Here is a 23139-nt window from a genome sequence, read left to right as displayed (position 1 = left end):
CTCTGGGGGGGTTTGGGGGGGTGAGGGGCACCCCCAAATTTCACCCCCCCCTCCACAACGAGGCGCTGCCCCTTCCCCCCAAATCACCCCCCCCCGAGTGCTGCCTGGGGGGGCTCAAATTGGGGAGGGGGCAGAACAGGCGGGAATGGGGAGGGGGTGCCGGGGATGAGCCCCCCCGGGACCCCCCCGGTGTCACCGCTCTGGGGGGGGGCGGGGGGTCCCGGTGTCACCGGGATTGAGGCCGCGGCGGGGGGATGATCCGGGGGGATTAAACGCGGGAATCTCCCGGCAGCACCCGGGGCTTTAACCCTGCCCGGCGCGGGGGGGGCTCGGCAGCGCCCCCGACCCCCCCCGGGACCCCCGAATCCCCCCCGGGACCCCCGCCCCCCCCCGGGTCAGGGCAGCCCCCCCAAAGCGGTGGGGGGACCCCCGAGGCCGCCGTGGGAAAAGGGAGGGGGAAGATGGAGTGGGGGGGTGAGAATCGGCCGTTCCCATGGCAACCAGATCCCCATGGCAACCATCTCCCTTGGCAACCATCGCCCGTAGCAATTATTGCCCATGGCAACCATATCCCCACAGCAACCACATCTCCATAGCAACCATCACTGCATAGTGACCGTCTCCCATGGCAACCACATCCCCATGGCAACCAAATCCCCATGGCAACCCCATGGCAACCACATCCCCATGGTAGCAACATCCCATAGTAACCATGTCCCCATAGCAAGAACCTCCCCATAGTGACCTCGTCCCATGGCAACCTGTCCCCATGGCAACCACATCCCCATAGCAACCACGCCCCCGTGGAAACCCCATCGCCATGGCAACCATCACTGCCTAGTGACCTTCTCCCATGGCAACCATGTCCCCATGGCAACCACATCCTCCCAGTGCTCCCGTCCCTCCCAGTCCTCCCAGTGCTCCCGTGCTCCCGGTGCCCACCTCGAGCTCCTGCAGCTCCTCGGGCCGGTGTCCCCGCGGCTCCGCAGCAGCGCCAGCACCGGGAGCACCTCAGGGTCCCCTCGTGTCCCCTCAGTGCCACCCTTGCTGTCCCTCCCAGTGCTCCCAGTGCTCCCAGTGCTCCCAGTCCCTTCCAGCACCGCCAGCTCCTCCCGGTGTCCCCAGGGCGCCACCGGAGCAGCGCCAGCACCGGGAACGCCACGAGGTCACCTCGTGTCCCCTCAGTGCCACCTCCCAGTGCTCCCCCCGTGCGCCCGGTGCCCACCTCGAGCTCCTGCAGCTCCTCGGGCCGGTGCCCGGTGCCCCCGGGGCTCCGCAGCAGCGCCAGCACCGGGAAGCGCCGCTGCAGCTCCCGGAGGGCCCGGGGGGCACCGGGTGGACCCGACTGAACCCGTCCGGGACCGGCAGCGACAGAGCGGGACCGGGACAGACACCGGGACCGACACCGGGACCGACACCGGGACAGACACCGGGACAGACACCCGGAGCCCCCGGGACCCCCGGGGCCAGGGCCAGCAGCGCCAGGAGCCACAGAGGGGACATGGGGACAGGGACAGACGGACAGGGACAGATGGACAGAGGGACAGGGGACAGGAGGACAGACGGAGAGGGGAGAGAGGGACAGGGGGATAGGGGGACAGAGGGACACGGGGACACGGGGATGGACACAGGGACAGAGGGACGCGGGGACAAGAATGGACACGGGGAAGGGAATGGACACACGGACACACGGACACGGGGACGGACACGCAGAGCGAGGGACAGAGGGACAAGGCGGGGAGGGGCAGAGCCAGGGGACAGAGACACCCTCGGGACGCACAGACCGCGGGTACAGACACACAGACCCCAGGGACAGACGGACAGGCCCCGGGGACAGACGGACAGACCCCGGGGACAGACGGACACCCGTCCTTGGCCCGGACGCAGCCCTGGGCACAAGGACTCCGGCGACCCCCGCGGGGACGCGGCGACAGCGCCAGCCCCTTCCGGCGGCGGGAGGGGACACGGCGGGGACAGACGGACGCGGCGGGGACAGACGGACGCGGTGTCACCTCCCCGGGCCACGGCGGGACGGTGGCACTGCCCCCACCATGGCTCGAGGGGGTGGCAGCGGCTCAACCCGATCCCCCCTGTCCGTCTGTCCGTTCTGTCCCTCGGTCCCCAAATGTTCCCAAGTGTCCCCAAGTGTCCCCTCCTCCCTCCCCGCTCCTTTTGGAGAAGGGAAAGAGGATCCGGGGCCGGAGGGGGGCTAAAAATAGGGGGAACACCCCCTAGGGACACCGAGGGGAAATTTAGGGGGGGTTGGGAAAATTTGGAGGATATTTGGGGGAAATCTGGGGGGGGGATTTGGGGGAGAATTTGGGGGAAATTTGAGGGGATTTGGGGGGAATTTGGGGGAAATTTAGGGAGAAATTTGGGGGGAATTTGGGGAAAATTCGGGGGGAAATTGGGGGGGGATTGGGGGGAATTTTGAGGGGATTTGGGTGGAAATTTGGGGGGAATGTAGGGGGAAATCTGGGGAAAATCTGGGGGGGGGATTTGGGGGAAATAGGAGGGGGAAATTGGGGAAATTTGTGGGAATTTGGGGAAAATTTAGGGGGAAATCTACAGGGATTTGGGGCAAAATTTGGGGGAAATCTGGGGGGAAATTGGGGAAATCTTGGGGGGCATTTGTTGGAATTTGAGGGGTTTGAGGGGTCTGGGGGTGTCCCCCCCCCTCCCCTCCCAGTCCATCCCAGTCCATCCCAGTACACGGGGGGGTTAAACTGGTTTATTGCTCTGCAGGGGGGTCCGGGTGCCCCCCCAGCTCAGGGGGTCCCGACCCCCCCGGGTTAGTTTTGGGGTGGGGGAGGGGCTCCGAGGGGGTCCCAAAAAGGAGGGGGAAGGGATCAGTAATAGGTTTCCTTCTCCACCCAGCCTGCAAAAAAAGGGGAGGGGGCGTCAGGGGGACCCCAAACCCCCAAATCCCAAACCCCAAACCCCAAACCCCCAAATCCCAAATCCCCAAATCCCCAAACCCCCAAATCCCCAAACCCCCAAATCCCAAATCCCCAAACCCCAAACCCCCAAATCCCCAAACCCCCAAATCCCCAAATCCCAAATCCCAAATCCCCAAATCCCAAATCCCCAAATCCACAAATCCCAAATCCCCCAAACCCCCAAATCCCCAAACCCCTGAAACCCCCAAACCCCAAATCCCTAAACCCCCAAATCCCAAACCCCAAATCCCCCAAACCCCCAAATCCCAAATCCCCCAAACCCCCAAATCCCCAAACCCCCGAAACCCCCAAACCCCAAATCCCTAAACCCCCAAATCCCAAACCCCAAATCCCCCAAACCCCCAAATCCCAAATCCCCAAATCCCCAAATCCCCCAAACCCCCCAAATCCCAAACCCCAAATCCCAAATCCCCAAATCCCCAAATCCCCAAATCCCCAAATCCCCAAACCCCCAAATCCCCAAACCCCCAAATCCCAAATCCCCAAACCCCAAACCCCAAACCCCCAAATCCCCAAATCCCCAAACCCCCAAATCCCAAATCCCCAAATCCCTAAACCCCCAAATCCCCAAACCCCCAAACCCCCAAATCCCAAATCCCCAAACCCCCAAATCCCAAATCCCCAAACCCCCAAACCCCAAACCCCCAAATCCCCAAATCCCCAAAACCCCCAAATCCCTGAAACCCCCAAACCCCAAATCCCCAAATCCCCAAACCCCCAAATCCCCAAACCCCTGAAACCCCCAAACCCCAAATCCCTAAACCCCCAAATCCCAAACCCCAAATCCCCCAAACCCCCAAATCCCAAATCCCCCAAACCCCCCAATCCCCAAACCCCTGAAACCCCCAACCCCCAAATCCCTAAACCCCCAAATCCCAAACCCCAAATCCCCCAAACCCCCAAATCCCAAATCCCCAAATCCCCAAATCCCCAAATCCCAAATCCCCAAACCCCCAAATCCCAAATCCCCAAATCCCCAAACCCCCAAATCCCAAATCCCCAAATCCCCAAACCCCCAAACCCCCAAATCCCCAAATCCCAAATCCCCAAACCCCCTGAAACCCCCAAACCCCAAATCCCTAAACCCCCAAATCCCTAAACCCCCAAATCCCCAAATCCCCAAAACCCCCAAATCCCTGAAACCCCCAAACCCCAAATCCCCAAATCCCTGAAACCCCCAAACCCCAAATCCCCAAATCCCCAAATCCCAGCTACCCCTCAAATCTTCGGTCTTTGTTTTTTGGGGTGCCCTCCCCATTTTTATGGGATTTTCCCCTTGGGTTTTGGGTTCTGTCCCTTTTTTGGGGTTCCCATTTTTTTAGGGGTTTCGATTTTTAGGATTTCCATTTTTTTGGGGTTCCCATTTGGTTTAGGGTTAATTTTTATTTTCGGGGTCCCCTTTTTTAGGGATTCCAAATGTTATGATTTCTATTTTTTGGGGTTCCCATTTTTTAGGGTTTCCATTTTCTTGCTGTTCCCATTTTTTGGGGTTCTCACCATTTTTTCTCCCCACATTTTCTCATCCCCATTTTATTCCATTTCCCCCCATTTTATACCAATTTCCTCCCGTTTTATTCCCAATTTTATTCCCATTTTTCCCATTTTTTAAAAATTTCCCCATTTTCCCCGCATTTTTACCCCCCAATTTTTAGGGTGTCCCTCCCATTTTTTGGAGTCCCCCCATATTTTGGGTGTTTTCCCATTTTATTCCCTTTTTCCCAAATTTTTTTTCAATTTCCCCCCCATTTTTTCCCCGCATTTTCTCCCTTGCCCCCTTTTTTTAGGATTCCCCCTATTTTTTTGGGGTCCCCCCCACTTTTTGGGGTCTCACCTCCGGGGTAGCGCCTCAGGATCAGTTTCCTGACCTCGTCGTAGGCGAAGATCAGCAGGGAATAGGGGAAGGCGCAGAACCACCAGGTCACCCTGGGCACAAAAACCCCAAAATTGGGACCCCAAAATCTGGGAGACCCCAAATCCCGGGGGGTTGGGAGCTCCGGTTTTGCCTCCCCCCAATTTTTTAAGTCCCCCACAATTTTTTAATTCCCGTTTTTTGGAGATTCCGCCCCCAATCTTTTCATTTTTCCCCGCCGTTTTTCTGTTGGTAGGGGGATTTTTTTGGAGGGGAATTTTGAGGATTTTTTGGGGGGATTTGGGATTTTTTTTGGGGGGGGGTGGAGAGGTTTTGGGATTTTTAGGAGGGGATTTGTAGGGAAATTGGGGATTTTTGGGATTTGGGATTTTTTTGGAGGGGCTTGAGCAGTTCTGGGATTTTTTGGATGGGGGTTTTGGAGGAGAATTGGGGATTCTAGGGGGATTTGGGATTTTTGGGGGTGTTGGTAGGGGAATTGGGGATTTTTGGGAGATTTGGAATTTTTGGGGGGATTTGGAGCAGTTTTAGGATTTTTTGAGGGGGATTAGGAAGAGGGCTGGGGTTTTGGAGTGGATTTGTGGGGGTTTTGTAGGGAAATTGGAGATTTTTTTTGGATTTGGGTTTTTGAGGGGATTTGGAGAAGTTTTTGGATTTTTTAGATGGGTTTTTTAGGGGAATTGGGGATTTTGGGGGATTCTGGACTTTTGGGGGGGTTTGGAGCAGTTTTGGGGTTTTTTGAGTAATTTGGAAGAGCGATGGGGTTTTGGAATGGGTTTGTGGGGGAACTGGCGATTTTTGTAGGATTTGGGGTTTTTTTAAAGAGTTTTGAAGCAGTTTTGGGGGGATTTTTTTGGAGGGGATTTGGAGGGGAATTGGGGATTTTTGGGGTCGGGATTTTTGGGGTGTCCCTCACTTGAGGGGGTACATGCGCAGAGCCACCCCCATGCCCGGGCAGTAGGACAGGAACGCCGCCAGCGCCGTCTCCTCCAGCAGCCCGAAAATCAGGATCTTGTTCCTAAAAAATCGAGGGGATTTGGGGTTTTTTGGGGGGCTTGGGGTTTTTTTGGGGAAATTTGGGTTTTTTTTTAGGGTTGGAGATGTTTGGGGATTTTTTTTGAGGGGTTGGAAGGGGGATTGGGGATTTTTGGGTGCATTTTGGGGTTTTTGGGGGTGGGAGAGGTCTTAGGGTTTTGGGGTGGGTTTGGCTAGGATTTTGAGGTAGTTTTGGGGTGGTTTTGGGATGATTTCAAGTGTGTTCTAGGTAGGGGTTTGGGGTATTTTTGGGGCGTTTTTGGTGTGGTTTTGGGGTGTTTTGGTCCCCAGTTCATGCCCTGCTGGAAGAGGGAGGTGAGGGAGGAATTTTGGCCGGTTTTAAGTGGGATTTTGGGGGGGATTTTGGGGTGAGTTCAAGGTAGGATTTTGGGCTATTTTGGGGTGATTTTGGGATGATTTCAAGTGGATTTTGGGGTTGTTTTGGGCATGATTTTCAGATGGTTTTGGGGTATTTTGGGGGTGTTTTGCTGTGCTTCATGTCCTGCTAGAAGATGAAGTTGTGGCACATTTTGGGGTGACTTTGGGGTGATTTTGGGTAGGATTTTTGGATGGTTTTGGGATGGCATTTTGGGGTATTTTGGGAGTGTTTTGGTGCAATTCATGTCGTGCTAAAAGATGTAGTTGAGGTAGATTTTGGGGTGGGATTTTAGGGTGATTTTGGGATGATTTCAAGTGTGTTTTGGGTAGGGTTTTGGACTGGTTTTGGGGGTTTGTTTGGGGTGATTTGGGGTATTTTTGGTGTGTTTTTGGGGCATTTTTGGGGTGTTTTGTTGCACTTCATGCCCTGCTGGAAGATGGAGTTGAGGTGTATTTGGGGGGAATTTTGACTGGTTTTAAGTGGGATTTTGGGGTATTTTTGGGTAGTTTTGGATGGGATTTTGGGGTAGTTTTGGGGTGTTTTTGGGGTGTTTTGTTGCACTTCACGCCCTGCTGGAAGACGGAGTTGCAGCACATTTTGGGGTGGGATTTTGGGGTGATTTGGGGCATTTTTGGGGTGTTTTGTCGCACTTCATGCCCTGCTGGAAGACGGAGTTGAGGTGGATTTTGGGGGAATTTTTCTCATTTTGGATGGGATTTTGGGCTGGTTTTGGATGGGATTTTGGGCTGGCTTTGGGGTATTTTTGGGGCATTTTTGGGGTGTTTTGTCGCACTTCATGCCCTGCTGGAAGACGGAGTTGCGGCGCGTCTTGCAGATGATGAGATCCGCCCACTGCACCACGACGATGCTGGCGAAGAACGCCGTGTGGCACGTGAACTCCACCACCTTGCGCTGCTCGTACGTCTGGGGGGAATGGGAACGGTGAAAAACGGGAAATCGGGGAGGAAACCGGGAGTGAAAAATGGGGAAAACGGGGAGGAAACAGGGAGTGAAAAACGGGGAAAACGGAGAGGAAACTGGGAGTGAAAAACGGGGAAAACGGAGAGGAAACTGGGAGTGAAAAATGGGGAAAACGGGGAGGAAACAGGGAGTGAGCAATGGGGAAACCGGGGAGGAAACCGGGAGTGAACAATGGGGGAAACCCAGAGTGAACAATGGGGAAATGGAGCGAGGAACGGGGGAAACTGGGGAGGAAATCAGAGTGAACAATGGGGGAAACCAGGAATGAAAAATGGGGAAACTGGGGAGGAAACCGGGAATGAACAATGGGGAAACCGGGGAGGAAACAAGGAGTGAGCAACAGGGGAAACCGGGGAGGAAACCACGAGTGAACAATGGGGAAATGGAGTGAGGAATGGGGGAAACCGGGGAGGAAACTGGAGTGAACAATGGGGGAAACTGGGGAGGAAACCGGGAAACTGGGAGGAAACCAGAGTGAACAATGGGGGAAACCACAGAGGAAACCGGGGAGGAAACGGGGAGTGAACAATGGGGGAAACTGGGGAGGAAACCAGAGTGAACAACAGGGGAAACCACAAGTGAATAATGGGGAAACTGAGGAGGAAACCGGAAGTGAACTACGGGGGAAACCAGGAACCAGAGTGAACAATGGGGGAAACCGGAGTTAACAGAAAATGGGGTGGAAACAGGGCAGAAATGGGGGTGGGAATGGGCATGGAAATAGGGTGGGGATGGGGGGAAATGGGGTAGAAAAGGGGTGGGAATGGGTGTGGAAATAGGGTGGGAATGGGGGAAATGGGGTAGAAAAGGGGTGGGAATGGGTGTGGAAATAGGGTGGGAATGGGGGGAAATGGGGTAGAAAAGGGGTGGGAATGGGTGTGGAAATAGGGTGGGAATGGGGGGAAATGGGGTAGAAAAGGGGTGGGAATGGGAATTGAAATGGGATGGAAACGGATGTGGAACTGGGATGGAAATAGGTGTGTAACTGGTGTGTAAGGGTTGTGTAACTGGTGTGTAACCGGTGTGTAACTGGTGTGTAACGGGTGTGTGAGGCGTGTGTAACTGATTTGTAAGGGTTGTGTAACTGGTGTGTGAGGCGTGTGTAACTGGTGTGTAAGGCATGTGTAACTGGTGTGTAAGGCATGTGTAACTGGTGTGTAACTGGTGTGTAACTGGTGTGTAGGGTTGTGTAACTGGTGTGTAACTGGTGTGTAGGGTTGGTTTTAGGGTCCCTCACCCACTCCTGCCCGTAGGAATCCTCCAGGTCGTTCTTGGAGCGATCGTCCCAGGCCAGGCGGATCCCGAGCAGCGTCCCCGGCAGGAACCCGTTCTCAGCCAGGATCACAAAGTAGGTGAAGAACCCGCCCAGAGCCTGGATCATCCCTGAGGGACCGGGATGGGGATTGGGACAAAAAACACAGATTGGGATAAAAACCACGGGATTGGATCACAAAGTGTGTGAAGAACCCGCCCAGAGCCTGGATGATCCCTGTGAGATTGGGATGGGGATTGGGATCAGAACCATGGGATTGGGATTGGGATTGGGATTGGGATGAAAGCCATGGGCTTGGGATCAGAGCCATGGGATTGGGATAAAAACCACGGGATCGGATAATGAAGTACACAAAGAACCCGCCCAGAGCCTGGATCATCCCTGCAGGACTGGGATCGGGATCGGGATAAAAACCACAGGATTTGGGATCATCCTGGGACTCCTCACTGACCGATCGGGCCATAGGCCATGCTGATGACCCTGAGTGACCCTGAGTGACCCCTGAGAGTGACCACTGAGTGACCACTGACCGATCTGGCCCTAGGCCATGCTGATGAGCCGCTCATTGACCATGAATGACCATGAATGACCCCAGAATGACCATGAATGACCATGAATGACCCCAGACTGACCCCAGACTGACCCCAGAGTGACCACTGACCAATCTGGCCATAGGCCATGCTGATGAGCCGCTCGTTGACCAGTTTGTCGCTGCGGGGGTTCCGCGGTTGCCGTTTCATGATGTCGCTCTCGGCCGCCACGTAGGCCAAGGAGATGGCGGGGACCTGAGGGGACAGCGGTGTCACCCGATGTCACCCAATGTCACCTTGTGTCACTCAATGTCACCCTGTGTCATCCAAAGTCACCCAGCGTCACCCAATGTCACCCAGTGTCGCGCTTCATGGGATGGTGGCAGCGCCCTGGGACAGGAGGGTCTGGGGTCTCTGGGGTGGATTTGGGGTTGCCCAGGAGGATTTGGGATAGATTTGGGGTACCTGGGTGGATTTGGGGTTCCCAAGTGGATTTGGGATGGATTTGGGGTCCCCAAGTGGATTTGGGGTCCCCTCTCACCATGTCAGTGCCCAGGTTGGATTTGGGATGGATTTGGGATGGATTTGGGGTCCCCAGGAGGATTTGGGGTCCCTGGGTGGATTTGGGGTGGATTTAAGGTCCCCTCACCATGTTGGTGCCCAGGTCGATGCAGAGGATGGTGACAGGGCCCAGGATTTGGGATGGATTTGGGATGGATTTGGGGTGGATTTTGGCAGATTTGGGGTCCCCTCACCATGTCGGTGCCCAGGTCGATGCAGAGGATGGTGACGGTGCCCAGCGGCAGCGGGATGTTGGCGATGATGAAGAGCAGGAACGGGGTGATCTCGGGGATGTTGCTGGTCAGCGTGTAGGCGATCGACTTCTTCAGGTTGTCGAAGATCAGGCGGCCTGCCAGGGGACAGCAGTGTCCCCAGTGTCCCCAGATGTCCCCAGCGCCCCCAGTGCTCCCAATGCCCCCAGTGTCCCCAATGTCCCAAATATCCCAGTATCCCAAATACTCACAAGTGTCCCAAACGTCCCCAATGTCCTCAATGTCCCAAATACCCACAAATGTCCCCAATGTCCCAAATACTCCAATATTCCAAATACCCACATTGTCCCCAATGTCCCCAGTGTCCCCAATGTCCCAAATACCCCAATATCCCAAACATCCACAAATGTCCCATTGTCCCCATTGTCACAAATATCAACAAATATCCTCAATGTCCCCAATGTCCCAAATACTCCAGTATCCCAAACACCAGCATTGTCCCCAATGTCCCAAATATTCCCAATGTCCCCAGTGTCCCCATTGCCCCCAAAGTCCCCAAAGTCCCAAATTTTCCCAACATCCCCAATGTCCTCAATGTCCCCAATATCCCAAATGTCCCCAAAGTCCCCAACACCCTCCCAATGTCCTCAATGCCCCAATTCCCCCAATATCCCCCCTTCCTGTCCCCACCTCCACTGTCCCCAATTCCCCCAATACCCCCCATGTCCCCGGCGATCCCGCCCGTGTCTGTCCCCGACCTTCCTCGACGCCGGTGACGATGGAGGCGAAGTTGTCGTCCAGCAGGATCATGTCGGCCGCCTGCTTGGACACGTGGGATAAGGCCGGGGCGCTGCCATGGCGCATCCCGGATGTCCGCGCTTCGACCTGGAGTCGTTCACCCCATCGGAACCCGGCGACACCACGGATATTTGGGACACTGGGGACACGGGGACGCTGGGGACACTGGGGACTTTGGGGCCATTGGGAATATTGGGGGTATTGGGGATATTGGTGACATTGAGGGCTTTGGGGACACTGGGGACATTGGGGACATTGAAGATATTGGGGCCACTGGGGCCATTGGGGACATTGGGGATATTGGGGACAATGGGGACATTTGGGATATTGGGGATATAGGGGCCTTTGGGGTCATTGGGGACACTGGGGACATTGGGGACACTGAGGACATTGGGGACATCGGAGATATTGGGGCCATTGGGGGCACTGGGGACACTGGGGACACTTGAGGACATTGGGGCCATTGGGAACATGGGGAACATTGCGGATATTGGGGACACTGGGGATATTGGGGACATTGGTGGCTTTGGGGACACTGGGGACACTGGGGCCATTGGGAATATGGGGAACACTGGAGATACTTGGGACACTGGGGACTTTGGGGATATTTGGGAATGCTGGTGGCTTTGGGGACACTGGGAACACTTGAGGACACTGGGGACATTGGGAATATGGAGAACACTGTGGATACCAGAGCAATTGGTGGCTTTGGGGACACTGGGGACATTGGAGCTATTGGGGACGCTGGGGCCATTGGGATGAGGTGCCGGCGGTGGCACAGGTGACACAGGTGACACACAGGGACAGGGCGCTGTCACCTGTCGCTGGCAGCCCTCGACGATGATCAGCTTCTGCTGGGGGGACGTGCGGGCGAACACGATCTCGGTGTGGTTGCGCAGGATCTCGTCCAGCTGCTCCGAGCTCATGTCCTTCAGGTCCGAGCCGTGCACCACGCACGCCTTGGCCTCCCTGGGAGGGGGTCAGCACCCCAAAATCGGCACCCCAAAATCGGCACCCCAAAATTCCCAGAAAAAACACCCCCAGGACCCCAAAATCCCTGATATCACCCCAAAATCCCCTCCCCAGCTGCTCCGAGCTCATGTCCTTCAGGTCCGAGCCGTGCACCACGCACGCCTTGGCCTCCCTAGGGAGGGGGTCAAGGGGGGGTCAGCACCCCAAAATTCCTGGGAAAACCCCCCGGGACCCCAAAAGTCCTGGAAAACCCCCCAGGACCCCATCCCAAAACCACCCTGTTCAGCAGCCTCCCCAACTGCTCCCATCTCGTTTCCTTCAGGTGTGACCATGCACCAAACACACCTTGCAGGGGTCACTGGGGGGTCAGAACCCCAAAATCTGCTCCAGCACCCCAAAATTCCTGGGAAAAAAACCCCTCAGGACCCCAAAATTCCTGGGAAATCCCCTGGGACCCCAAAATCCCCTCAACTTCCCCCGCCTGGCTCACTTGGGGTTCTCCAGTCTCACCTGAGTTTCAAATCACCTGGTGAGGTGTTCCAGCTCACCTGGGCTTCCCCTGGGGCTCACCTGGAGCTCACCTGGGCTTCACCTGGGGCTCACCTGTCTCACCTGGGGTTCCTCTGGCTCACCTGTCTCACCTGGGGCTCACCTGGGGTTCACCTGGCTCACAGGTATGTTCAGCCGTGCCGCGATGTCCTCCACGGTCTCGTTGCCCTCGGAGATGATCCCCACGCCCTTGGCGATGGCCTTGGCCGTGATCGGGTGGTCCCCAGTCACCATGATCACCTGGGGGGCACTGTCAGCACCTGAGCACACCTGGGGGACATCTGGGAGCACCCTGGGGACATCTGGGGACACCTGGGGGACATCTGGGGGACACCTGGGGACACCTGGGGACACTTGAGGGACACCTGAGGGACACCTGAGGGACACCTGGGGACACTTGGGGGATACCTGGAGGACATCTGGGGGCACCTGGGAGCACCTGGGGGACACTTGGGGACACCTGGGGGCACCCCGGAATGGGGGGGGCCAAGGCGAAATGAGGATCCCAGGTGGGCTCAGGGGGGTTTTGGGGTCTGGGTGGGCTCGGGGAGGGTTTTGGGGTCCCGGGCCAGGGTTTTGGGGTCCCGAGCAGGCTCAGGAGTGTTTTGGGGTCCTGGGCTGGGGTTTTGGGGTCCCGGGGGGGCTCAGGGGGCTTTTGGTATCCCAGGTGGGGGTTTTGGGGTTCTGGGCCGGGGTTTTGGGGTCCCACCTTGATGCCGGCACTCCGGCACTTGCCCACAGCGTCGGGCACGGCGGCGCGGGGCGGGTCGATCATGGACATGAGCCCCACAAAGCAAAGGTCACTGGTGGGGAAATTCACCTCGTCCGCGTCGAAGCGGAACCCGCGGGGGAACTTGTCCGGGGGCAGGTACAGGTGACAGAACCCTGGGGACACCACGGGGACACTGAGACCCCAAAAACACCCCCAGGAACTTGTCCGGGGGCAGGTACAGATGACAGAACCCTGGGGACACCACGGGGACACTGAGACCCCAAAAACACCAAATACACCCCCAGGATCGTGTCCGGGGGCAGGTACAGGTGGCAGAACCCTGGGGACCACCAGGAACCCCCCAGATGTACCCAGGATCCCCCCAGGACCCTCTCCCCGAGCCCCCCCAGCTCCAGGTGGGTGTTCTGGAAGGTTCCTCCATGTTCTTATCCAGGCTCTCCTCCCCCAAATCTCCTCTGGATCCCCTCTCCAGCCCCCCAGGATCCCCCCAGGACCCCCAGACGTACCCAGGACCCTCTCCCCGAGCCCCCCCAGCTCCAGGTAGGCGTTCTGGAAGGCCTCGCGCATCTCCTGGTCCAGGGGCTGCTCCTGGCCCTGCAGGAGGATGCGGGAGCAGCGGTCCAGGATGCGCTCGGGGGCTCCCTTCATCACCAGCAGGTAACCCTGGGGGTCCTCCTCGCGCTCGTGGATGGACAGCTGGACACGGGCACGGACAGGGGATGGCGGGGTCACGTGCCATGGTCAGTGTGGGGTCACCAGAGCCACCTCAGTGTCACTCACGTACTGCCCCATGTCACCCCAGCGTCACACACACACACTGCCCAGTGCCCCCCGTGCCCCTCTCCCAGTGCTCCCAGTGCCCCCAGTTCCCCATCCCAGTGCCCCCAGTTCCCCCCGTGCCCCCCGTGCCCCACCCCAGTGTCTCCAGGTCCCCGTCCCAGTTCCCCCATTGCTCCCTGTGCCCCCAATTCCCCCCATGCCCCATGTGCCCCTGTGCCCCCAGTTCCCCCCGTGCCCCCCATTGCTCCCCAGTTCCCCCAGTGCCCCCCATGCCCCATGCGCCCCTGTGCCCCCCATTGCCTCCAGTGCCCCCAGTTCCCCCCATGACCCCATGCCTCCCAGTTCCCCCAGTGCCCCATCCCAGTGCTCCCAGTTCCCAATCCCAGTGCCTCCAGTGCCCCCATGCCCCCCATTGCCCCCAGTTCACCCAGTGCCCTCAGTTCCCCATCCCAGTTCCCCCTTCCAGTGCCCCCAGTTCCCTCATTTCCCCCATGCCCCCATTTCCCCTTCCCCCCAGTTCCCCCAGTTCCCCAGTTCCCCCCATGCCCCCATTTCCCCTAGTTCTCCCAGTTCCCCCAGTTCCCCTATTCGCCCCATTGCCCCATTCCCCCCATTGCCCCAGTTCCCCCAGTTCCCCCAGTTCCCCCATACCCTCACCTGGTACTTGTTGGTGGAGTTGAAGGGGATCTCGGTCACTTTGGGGTTCCTGTCCCGCATCCTCTTGACGGAGCCGCATGACAGCTGGATGCACTTGAGCAGCGCCGACTCCGACGCGTCCCCGGCCGTGTCCCGCTGCGGGGACAGCGCTGTCACCTCGGGCCGGGGGGAGCTGTCCCCTCTGTCCCTTCCCCCGGGGCACGGGACCCCCTCACCTTGGAGATGGAAACGTTCTCCTGGCCCGGCTTGAACACGGCGCGGTTACAGAGCCCCGCGATGCGTGCCAGGGCCGCCCAGGTGGGAGAGCGCTTGTCGAAGGTGGCACCTGGGGACATGGGCACCATCAGGGCACGGCCGGTGTCACCAGCTGACCACCCTGGTCAGTGCCAGCCACTGACCACTCTGGTGTCACCCATTGACCACCCTGGCGTCACCAGGACCGCCCAGGTGGGAGAGCGCTTGTCAAAGGTGGCACCTGGGGACATGGGCACTTTCAGGGCATGGCCAGTGCCACCAGGGTCACCTATTGGTGTCATCCATTGACCATCCCAGTGTCACCAGTGCCATCCATTGACCACGTCGGTCCCAGGGCAGTGGGGTGCCAGGGGATTCGGATTTTGGGGGATTGGGGTTTTGGGGGATTGGGGTGCCAGGGGATTCAGATTTTGGGGGATTGGGGTTTTGGGGGATCGGGATTTTGGGGGACTGGGGCGCCAAGGGATTGAGGATTTGGGGGACCAGAGTGTTGGGGGATTTGGGTTCCAGGGGATCGGGATTTTGGGGGATCAGGGTCCCAGGGCACTGGGGTCCCAGGGGATTGGGGTCCCAGGGGATTGGGGCACTGGGGGCACTGGGGGTTTGGGGGTGCCCCCGCTCACCCGACTGGTCCTCGGTGGTGTCAGCCTCGTGGATCTGGTTGTCGAACCACATGTGGGCCACGGTCATGCGGTTCTGGGTCAGCGTGCCCGTCTTGTCCGAGCAGATGGTGGAGGTGGAGCCCAGCGTCTCCACGGCCTCCAGGTTCTTCACCAGGCAGTTCTTCCTGGCCATGCGCTTGGCAGTGAGGGTCAGGCACACCTGGGGGGCACCCCGGGGTGTCACAGGGTGGGATCCCCCATATGGGGTGAACAGACCCGCCTGACCCCAAACCTGAACCCAGGGTTCTCCCAGTGCCCCCTCCCACCATGACGGTGGCCAGCAGCCTCTGGGGCACGTTGGTCATGATGATGCTGATGAGGAAGATGATGATGGATGTTCCCAGTCCCTCCCAGTCCATCCCAGTCCTAAATATCTCAATCCCAGCGCCTCCCAGTCCGTCCCAGTCCGTCCCAGTCTCTCCCAGTTTGCTCCCACTCACGGTGACGGTGGCCAGCAGCCCCTCGGGCACGTTGGCCACGATGATGCCGATGAGGAAGATGACGGCCTCGAGCCAGGTGTAGCCGAGGATGAGCGAGAGGATGAAGAAGGAGAGGCCGAGGAAGACGGCGACGCCGGTGATGAGGCGGATGAAGTGCTCGATCTCCATGGCGATGGGCGTCCGGCCCACCTCCAGCCCCGAGGCCAGCGAGGCGATGCGGCCCATGACGGTGCGGTCACCCGTGGAGATGACGATGCCACGCGCTGTCCCTGTGGTGGCACCGAGGTGACAAAGTGACAAAGAGCCCGGAGACATGGCAGGCGGCAGGGGGATGGCACTGGGGGCAATGGGAGCAATGGGGGAACTGGGAGCACTGGGATGGGCACTGGGGGCATGGGCATGGGGAACTGGGAGCGCTGGGGGCACTGCGGTCACCCGTGGAGGTGACGATGCCACGCGCCGTGCCTGGGGGACACCGAGGTGACAAAGGGCCTGGGGGGATGGCACTGGGAGCACTGAGTGGGGAACTGGGGCATCTGGAATGGGGCAATGGGGGCACTGGGATGGGCACTGGGGACACTGGGTGCAATGAGAGAGGGGCACTGGGATGGGCACTGGAGAACTGGGGGCACTGGGATGGGGAACTGGGGGCACTGGTGGTACTGGGATGGGCACCGGTGGCACCGGTGGCACCGGAATGGTCACTGGGTGCACTGGGATGGGCATGGGTGGCACTGGGATGGGCACTGATGGCACAGGTGGCGCTGGGGTGGGCACTGGGGCACTGAGGGCTATGGGATGGGGAACTGGAGGCACTGGTGGCACTGCTGGTACTGGGATGAGCACTGGTGGCACTGGGATGGGCACAGGTGGCCCTGGTAGCACTGGGTTGGGCACCGGTTGGCACCAGTTGGCACAGGTGGCACAGGTGGCACTGTGGACACCAGGGACACCCCACCTTCGACGCAGTTGGTGGAGAAGAAGCAGATGTTGCGCGTCTCCAGCGGGTTCTCGTGCGTGAACTCCGGGGAGCGCGTCTGGGGCTCCGACTCGCCCGTCAGGGAGGAGTTATCCACCTGGGGGCAGGGGATCGGGGTTACAGGGGACTGGGGGGATTTGGGGCATTTCGGGTTATGGGGGGGATTTGGGGGATTGGGGTTATGGGGGACTGGGGGGATTTGGGGCATTTGGGGCGTTTGGGGGGGATTTGGGGGATTGGGGTTATGGGGGAGATTTGGGTCATTTGGAGCGTTTGGGGTTATGGGGGGGATTGGGTGGAAATTGGGGGCTTTTGGGTTGGGGGGGTATAGGGGGATTGGGGTTGTGGGGGGAATCGAGGTTTGGGGGGCACTAGGGGGATTGGGTGGGTTTGGATGTCCCCCCTAGTGCCCACCTTGCAGCCGTGGGAGGAGATGATCCTCATGTCCACGGGCACCCTGTCCCCAATGTCCCCAATGTCCCCAGCACCCCCCAGTGTCCCCAGTGTCCCCTCAGTGTCCCCCATGCCCCCCGTGCCCACCTTGCAGCCGTGGGAGGAGATGATCCTCATGTCCGCGGGCACCCTGTCGCCGCCCTTCACCTCCACCAGGTCTCCCACCACGACGTTCTCGGCGTTGATCTGGATCTTCTCGCCCTCGCGGATCACCAGCGCTTGCTGGGGGCACCGGGCACCTCAGGGGGTGCCCACCCCCCCGGGGCCCCCCCCGGCCGTGCCCCCCTGCCCACCTGGGGCACCATGTTCTTGAAGGAGTCCATGATCTTGGAGCTCTTGGCCTCTTGGTAGTAGGAGAAGCAGCCGGTGACGATGACGACGGCGGCCAGGACCACCCCCAGGTAGAGCTGGCACCATGGGGGGGGCACCTCAGCACCTGGGGGGCACCGGGGAACCCCCCAGGGTGGGGTGGCAGGGAGGGGACACCCTCGGTGGGGGTGGGGAGGCAACAAGGGGCCAGTAGATTGTGCCACCCCCGGTGCCACTGTCCCCATAGCAGCTTGATGTCGCTGTGGCCATGATCCCAGAACCCCCCCAGTGTCCCCTGTGTCCCTTCAATGATCCTGTCCCCCCCTCACTGCCCATGCCCCCTGTGCCCCCAGTGTCCCCTGTGCCCCCCATGTCCCCACACCCTCCATATCCCCCTTGCCCTCCATGCCCCCCGTGCCCTCCGTGCCCCTGGTGTCCCCAGTGTCCCCATGTCCCCCCATACCCTCATGCCCCCCATACTCCCCCGTGTCCCTTGTGCCCCCAGTGTCCCCATATGCCCCATAACCCTGGTGTCCCCCATGCCCCCTGTGCCCCCCAGCCCCCATCCCCACCCCCCCCCATACCCACCCCCCATACACCCCATGCCCCCGCCTGTCCCCCTTCCCCATAACCCCCATACCCCCTATACACCCCATATCCCCCATGTCCCCACGCCCCCCATACCCCCTGATGCTCCAATGCCCCTGGTGCCCCCCGTGTCCCCGGTGTCCCCGTGTCCCCTGCCGCTCACGTTGTCGTTGGCGGGCTCATCCTCCATGGCGGCCTGGATGCCGTAGGCCAGGAAGCAGAGGATGGCGCCGATCCAGAGCAGGATGGAGAAGCCCCCGAAGAGCTGCCGGCAGAACTTCACCCACTCGGGCGTGGTGGGCGGCGGCGTCAGCGCGTTGGGGCCGTCCTGGACCAGGATCTCGGCAGCGCGGGCGTTGGTCAGGCCCTGCGGGACACCGGGGGGACACCGGGACACCGTGACACCGGGGGGACACGGGGACAGCAGGGACATGGGGACACCAGGGACATGGGGACACCAGGGGGACATGGGGACAGCAGGGACACGGGGACAGCAGGGACATGGGGACAGCAGGGACATGGGGACACCAGGGGGACATGGGGACAGCAGGGACACGGGGACAGCAGGGACATGGGGACAGCAGGGGGACACGGGGACAGCAGGGACATGGGGATAGCAGGGACATGAGGACAGCAGGGGACAGCAGGGACATGGGGACAGCAGGGGGACACCAGGGACATGGGGACACCCACAGTGACACCAGGGACACCGGGACACGGCGACACCAGGGACATCCACAGTGACACCAGGGGGACACCAGGGACATGGGGACACCGGGGGGGGACACGGTGACAGCAGGGACACACCGGAGGGACATAGTGACATCAGGGACACCCACGGTGACACCAGGGACACGGGGACACGGGGACACAGGGGCACGGGGACATCTCACCCGGGACAGGTCCACCTGGTACTTCCTGCCCAGCTCATCCAGGGACAGTTTGTGGTCATCCTGAGGGACAAACGCCACCCCTGTCACCGCGTCCCACAGCCAGCTGTCCCCACTGTCCCCACCCGTGTCCCTCTGGCTGGGGTGGCATGGCCAGCTGTCCCCAGGGTCCCACACCGCCCACGTCACCCATGCCACTTTCACCTCAGCTGGGTGACATGGGACAGCTGTCCCCGTGACCCCAGTCACCCCAGCAGGGTGGCATGTCCCTGTGTCCCCATGTCACCCACGTCCCTCTGGATGGGATGACACAGCCAGCTGTCCCCGGAGTCCCATGTCACCCATGCCACTGTGTCACCCATGTCACCCATGCCAACCGTGTCCCCATGAATGCAATGACATGGCCACCATCCCCATGCCCTTCATGTCCCCATGGTCCTGGTGTCACATATGTCCCCTATGCCCCCCGTGTCCTCTGTGTCCCCTGTCCCTGTCCCCATGTCTTTGCCACCGTCCCATGTCCCCATGCCCCTGTCCCTGTCTCTGTGTCCCTGTCCCCTTGCTGTCCCTGTCACCGTCTCCTGTCCCCTCACTGTCCCCTTGCTGTCCCGTGTCCCCATGTCCCTGTCACTGTCCCCGTGTGTCCTCACTGTCCCCACGTCCCCATGTCCCCTGTCTGTGCCGTGTCCCCCTGTCCCCTGTCAGTCCCCATGACCCCATGTCCCTATCACTGTCCCCTGGCTGTCCCATGTCCCCATGTCCCCGTGTCCCTGTCCCCTGTCCCCACTCACCAGGTTCACCTCCTTCTTGAGCTCATCCAGCTCCTTCTCCTTCTGCTTCCTCTTCCCGCCGCCGTTCTCGGACGTGGTGGCCGCGGGCGAGTACTCGCGGCCGGCCTGTGGGGATGGCCCCGGTGGGCACGGGGACACGGGGGACAGGGGACACCCCCCCGGTGCCACCCCCCGCCAGCCCAGGGCCATTACCGTGGGCGTGGAGGTCACGGCCAGCACCGGCGTCACCGTGGCCACCGGCATCGTCAGCGCGGGGGGGGCGGCGGGCACCGGGCACCGGGCACGGGTGGGCGGGGGGGGCGCGGCGGGGGGGTCAGCGGGGACACTGGGGGGTCATGGGGAGGGGGGTTCTGGTCACCAGGGTGGCATTGTGGTCATGGGGTGGTCACCGAGGTGGCCCTGTGGTCACTAGAGTGGCACTTGTGGTCATGGGGAGGCCATTGTGGTCACCACGGTGGCATTGTGGTCATTGAGGGGTCGCTGTGGTCATTGAGGGGTCACGGTGGCATTGTGGTCATTGAGGGGTCGCTGTGGTCATTAGGACGGCACTGTGGTCATGGGGAGGCCATTGTGGTCACCAGGGTGGCATTGTGGTCATTGAGGGGTCACTGTGGTCATTAGGATGGCACTGTGGCCATGGGGGACACTGTGGTCCCCAGGAGGTCACTGTGGTCACTAGAGTGGCATTGTGGCCATGGAGTGGTCACTGTGGCCATTGGGGTGTCACTGTCACCGTGGGGGTGTCACCATCACCACAGGGATGTCACTGTCAGCGTGGGCGTGTCACTGTCCCCAGGGGGCTGTCATCGCAGCCAGGGGGGTGTCACCGTCACCGGGGGGAGGGTGCCACTGTCACCACAGGGGTGTCACTGCCACCATGGGGGTGTCACCACAGCCATGGGGTGTCACTGTCACCGTGAGTGTGTCCCTGTCCCCACGGGGGTCCCCCAAGCCGGACAGAGCAGGAGCCCCCCCAGAGCACCACGGGGCCCCTCCCTGTCCTTGTGTGGGGGGGGGTGGTGGCACTGTCCCCCCCCCGTCCCCCCCCTGTCCCCAGGGGTCCCCGCTGTCCCGGGGGGGGGCGGGGCCGATGTCATGGAAACCTCCGGGAGCCAAAACCAACACCGGGAGCGGGGGCTCGAATTACCGAGGGGGGGCACGGGGGGGGCACCCCCACCCCAAAAAAACGCGGTGGGGGGGGCCGGGGGGGGGGGCTTCCCTGCCCCACCCCCAACACGGGGGGACCCCAATTGTGGCTCCACATTGGGGGGGGGGACCCACCTGAGGAACCCCCCCGCTTTTGGGTGGGGGGGGCAGGGGGGGAGGTGTCGGGTGTCGCGCGTGTGTCCCCCCCCCTCCTTCCCCCCCCGAGTTGGGGACAGCGCCAAGGGACAGCGCGTGGGGGGACAACCCAAACACAGAGGGGTCCCCCCAGAATTTTGGGTGGGTGCCCGCGGGGTGGGGGGTTTGGGTCGGGTTTGGGGGGTTCCGGGGGGGGCGGGATCGGGGCCAGCGGCGCTCGGGGCCCCCCCGCGGGCGTTGCCGGGCACCGGGAGCGGAGCTCGGGGCAGCCGCGGGCACCGAGCCACGCGCGATGGGGCGGGGGGGGTCCCGCCCGCGGGGCTGGCGATTCACAGCGCGGGGAATGGGGGGGGGGCGATGGGGGACCCCCCACCCCTAAAAAAGCGACCTCTGATGGGGGGGTGCGCCCCACGCGGGGTCTGCGATCTCCCCGGGGGGTTTTTTGGGGAGGTCGGGCGGAAAATTTGGGGTGGGGGTCCCGCGTGGGTGGCACACGAGGGGGGCCTGGCAGAGCTGGGGGTGTCCCGGGGGGGCTGTCCCGCGTGGGGAGGGTCGGGGCTGTGATTTTGGGGGGGGGAGGCTGCCCGGGGTTGGCTCAGGGGGTGGCGGGGGGGTCACGGGTGGGTGCCAACCCTGGGAAAGGGTCCTGGGGGGGCTTTCACGTGGGGGGGGGAGTCTGTGGGGGGGTCCCGAGTGGTTTTGGGGTGTCCCGCGTGGGTTTGGGGTCTCTTGGGTGGGTTTGGGGTGTCCCGAGTGGTTTTTGGGTACCTCGAGTGGTTTTTGGGTGTTCCGAGTGGGTTTGGGGTGACCCGGGTGGGTTTGGGGATCTCTCGGGTGGGTTTGGGGTGCCCAGAAGGTTGGGGCTTTGGGTGGGTTTGGGGTGTCCGCGCCTGGGGGTGCCCGGGTGGGTGTTCAGTGAGCGTGGGGGACTGTCCGGGTTGGGGGTGTTTTTTTGGGGTTGTCCCGGGCGGGTTTGGGGTGTCCCGGGTGGGTGCTCAGTGTGCCGGGGGGGTTGTTCTGCCTGGGGGTGGGTGTGTGTTTTTTTGGGGTGCCCCGCGTGTCCCCGTGCCCCGCGTGGCTTTGGGGTGCCCCGGGCCGCCCCTACTCACCCCTCTGCCCATGGCGCTGCCGTCGCCGTTGCCAGCCCGGGACACTTTTGGGGGGGGCGCAGCCACAGCGGCCCAGAAAAAACCCGGCGGGCCCCGCCCGGCCCGGCCCCCCCCCCCCCAAACCCGCCCCCTCCCCAGCCCCCAGCCCGCGGGGGGGCCCTGGGAACGCAGGTGTGCGCGGGGAGGGGGGGGCGGGCTGACCCTTCCTGACCCCCCCAAATCCAGCGGGACCCCCCCCACATCCGGACCCCCCACGGGTCTCATTGGGGGGGGGGCGCTCGGTTTTTTTGGGGGGAGGTGCTGCCCTGAGGCTGCCGGAGCCTCGGTGCCCCCCCCCGGAGCAGGGAGGTGGTTTTGGTGTTTTTTGGGGGGTGTTGTTCGTTTTTTGGGGAGTGTTGTTTGGTTTTTGGGGGGTGTTGTTTCTTTTTTGGGGGGTTTTTGCTTATTTTTTGGGGTTGTTTGTTTCTTTTTTGGGGTTGTTCGTTTTTTGGGGGGTGTTGTTTGGTTTTTGGGGGGTGTTGTTTCTTTTTTGGGGGTGTTTGTTTCTTTTTTGGGGTTGTTCGTTTTTTGGGGGTGTTATTTGTTTTTTGGGGGTTGTGTTTGTTTTTTAGGGGTGTTATTTGTTTTTTGGGGGTGTTGTGTTTGGTTTTTGGGGGGTGTTGTTTCTTTTTGGGGGTTTGGTTTTTGGGTTTGTTTTTTGGGGTTGTTATTTGTTTTTTGGGGGGTGTTGTTTGTTTTTTGGGGTTGTTTGTTTTTTAGGGGGTGTTGTTTGTTTTTTGGGGGTGTTGTTTGTTTTTTGGGGTTGTGTTTGTTTTTGGGGGTTGTTATTTGTTTTTTGGGGGGTGTTGTTTGTTTTTGGGGGTGTTGTTTGTTTTTTGGGGGTGTTGTTTGTTTTTAAGGGGGTGTTGTTTGGTTTTTGGGGGTTCCCCAGCCCGGGGGGTGCCCGGAGCTCCCGGTCCGACCCCGCCTGGCACCGGGAGGTGCCCGGGAACGCGGCCGGGGGCTAAAATTAGCCCGGAATGGGAAGAGATGGGGGGACAGCGAGGGGGGGAACTGGGGGGGGCTGTTCCCAGG

At 60.6% G+C, this 23139-nt stretch overlaps 1 protein-coding gene across 1 annotated transcript; it reads right to left on the bottom strand.

Annotated features, from left to right (window-relative positions):
• Positions 1-2757: 2757 nt before the first annotated feature.
• Positions 2758-19927, bottom strand: LOC115913248 (sodium/potassium-transporting ATPase subunit alpha-2-like). The gene is given in 24 exon segments (XM_030965174.1): positions 2758-2878; positions 4792-4883; positions 5744-5845; positions 7035-7165; positions 8460-8605; positions 9157-9280; positions 9781-9935; positions 10557-10644; positions 10647-10735; positions 11402-11565; positions 12221-12357; positions 12827-13002; positions 13357-13546; positions 14288-14422; positions 14503-14612; positions 15166-15364; positions 15645-15913; positions 16603-16720; positions 17164-17298; positions 17370-17483; positions 18137-18340; positions 18867-18926; positions 19655-19759; positions 19847-19927. Coding segments are annotated over 24 exon segments (3123 nt in total). The 5' UTR covers positions 19898-19927; the 3' UTR covers positions 2758-2849.
• Between the last annotated feature and the right edge of the window lie 3212 nt (positions 19928-23139).

Source organism: Camarhynchus parvulus, chromosome 25 (genome assembly GCF_901933205.1).
Source record: "Camarhynchus parvulus chromosome 25, STF_HiC, whole genome shotgun sequence".
In the NCBI taxonomy this organism is placed as follows: Eukaryota; Metazoa; Chordata; class Aves; order Passeriformes; family Thraupidae; genus Camarhynchus; species Camarhynchus parvulus.
The sequence above is the reverse complement of the archived record's forward strand: the minus strand, read 5'-3'. Positions and strand labels throughout refer to the sequence as shown.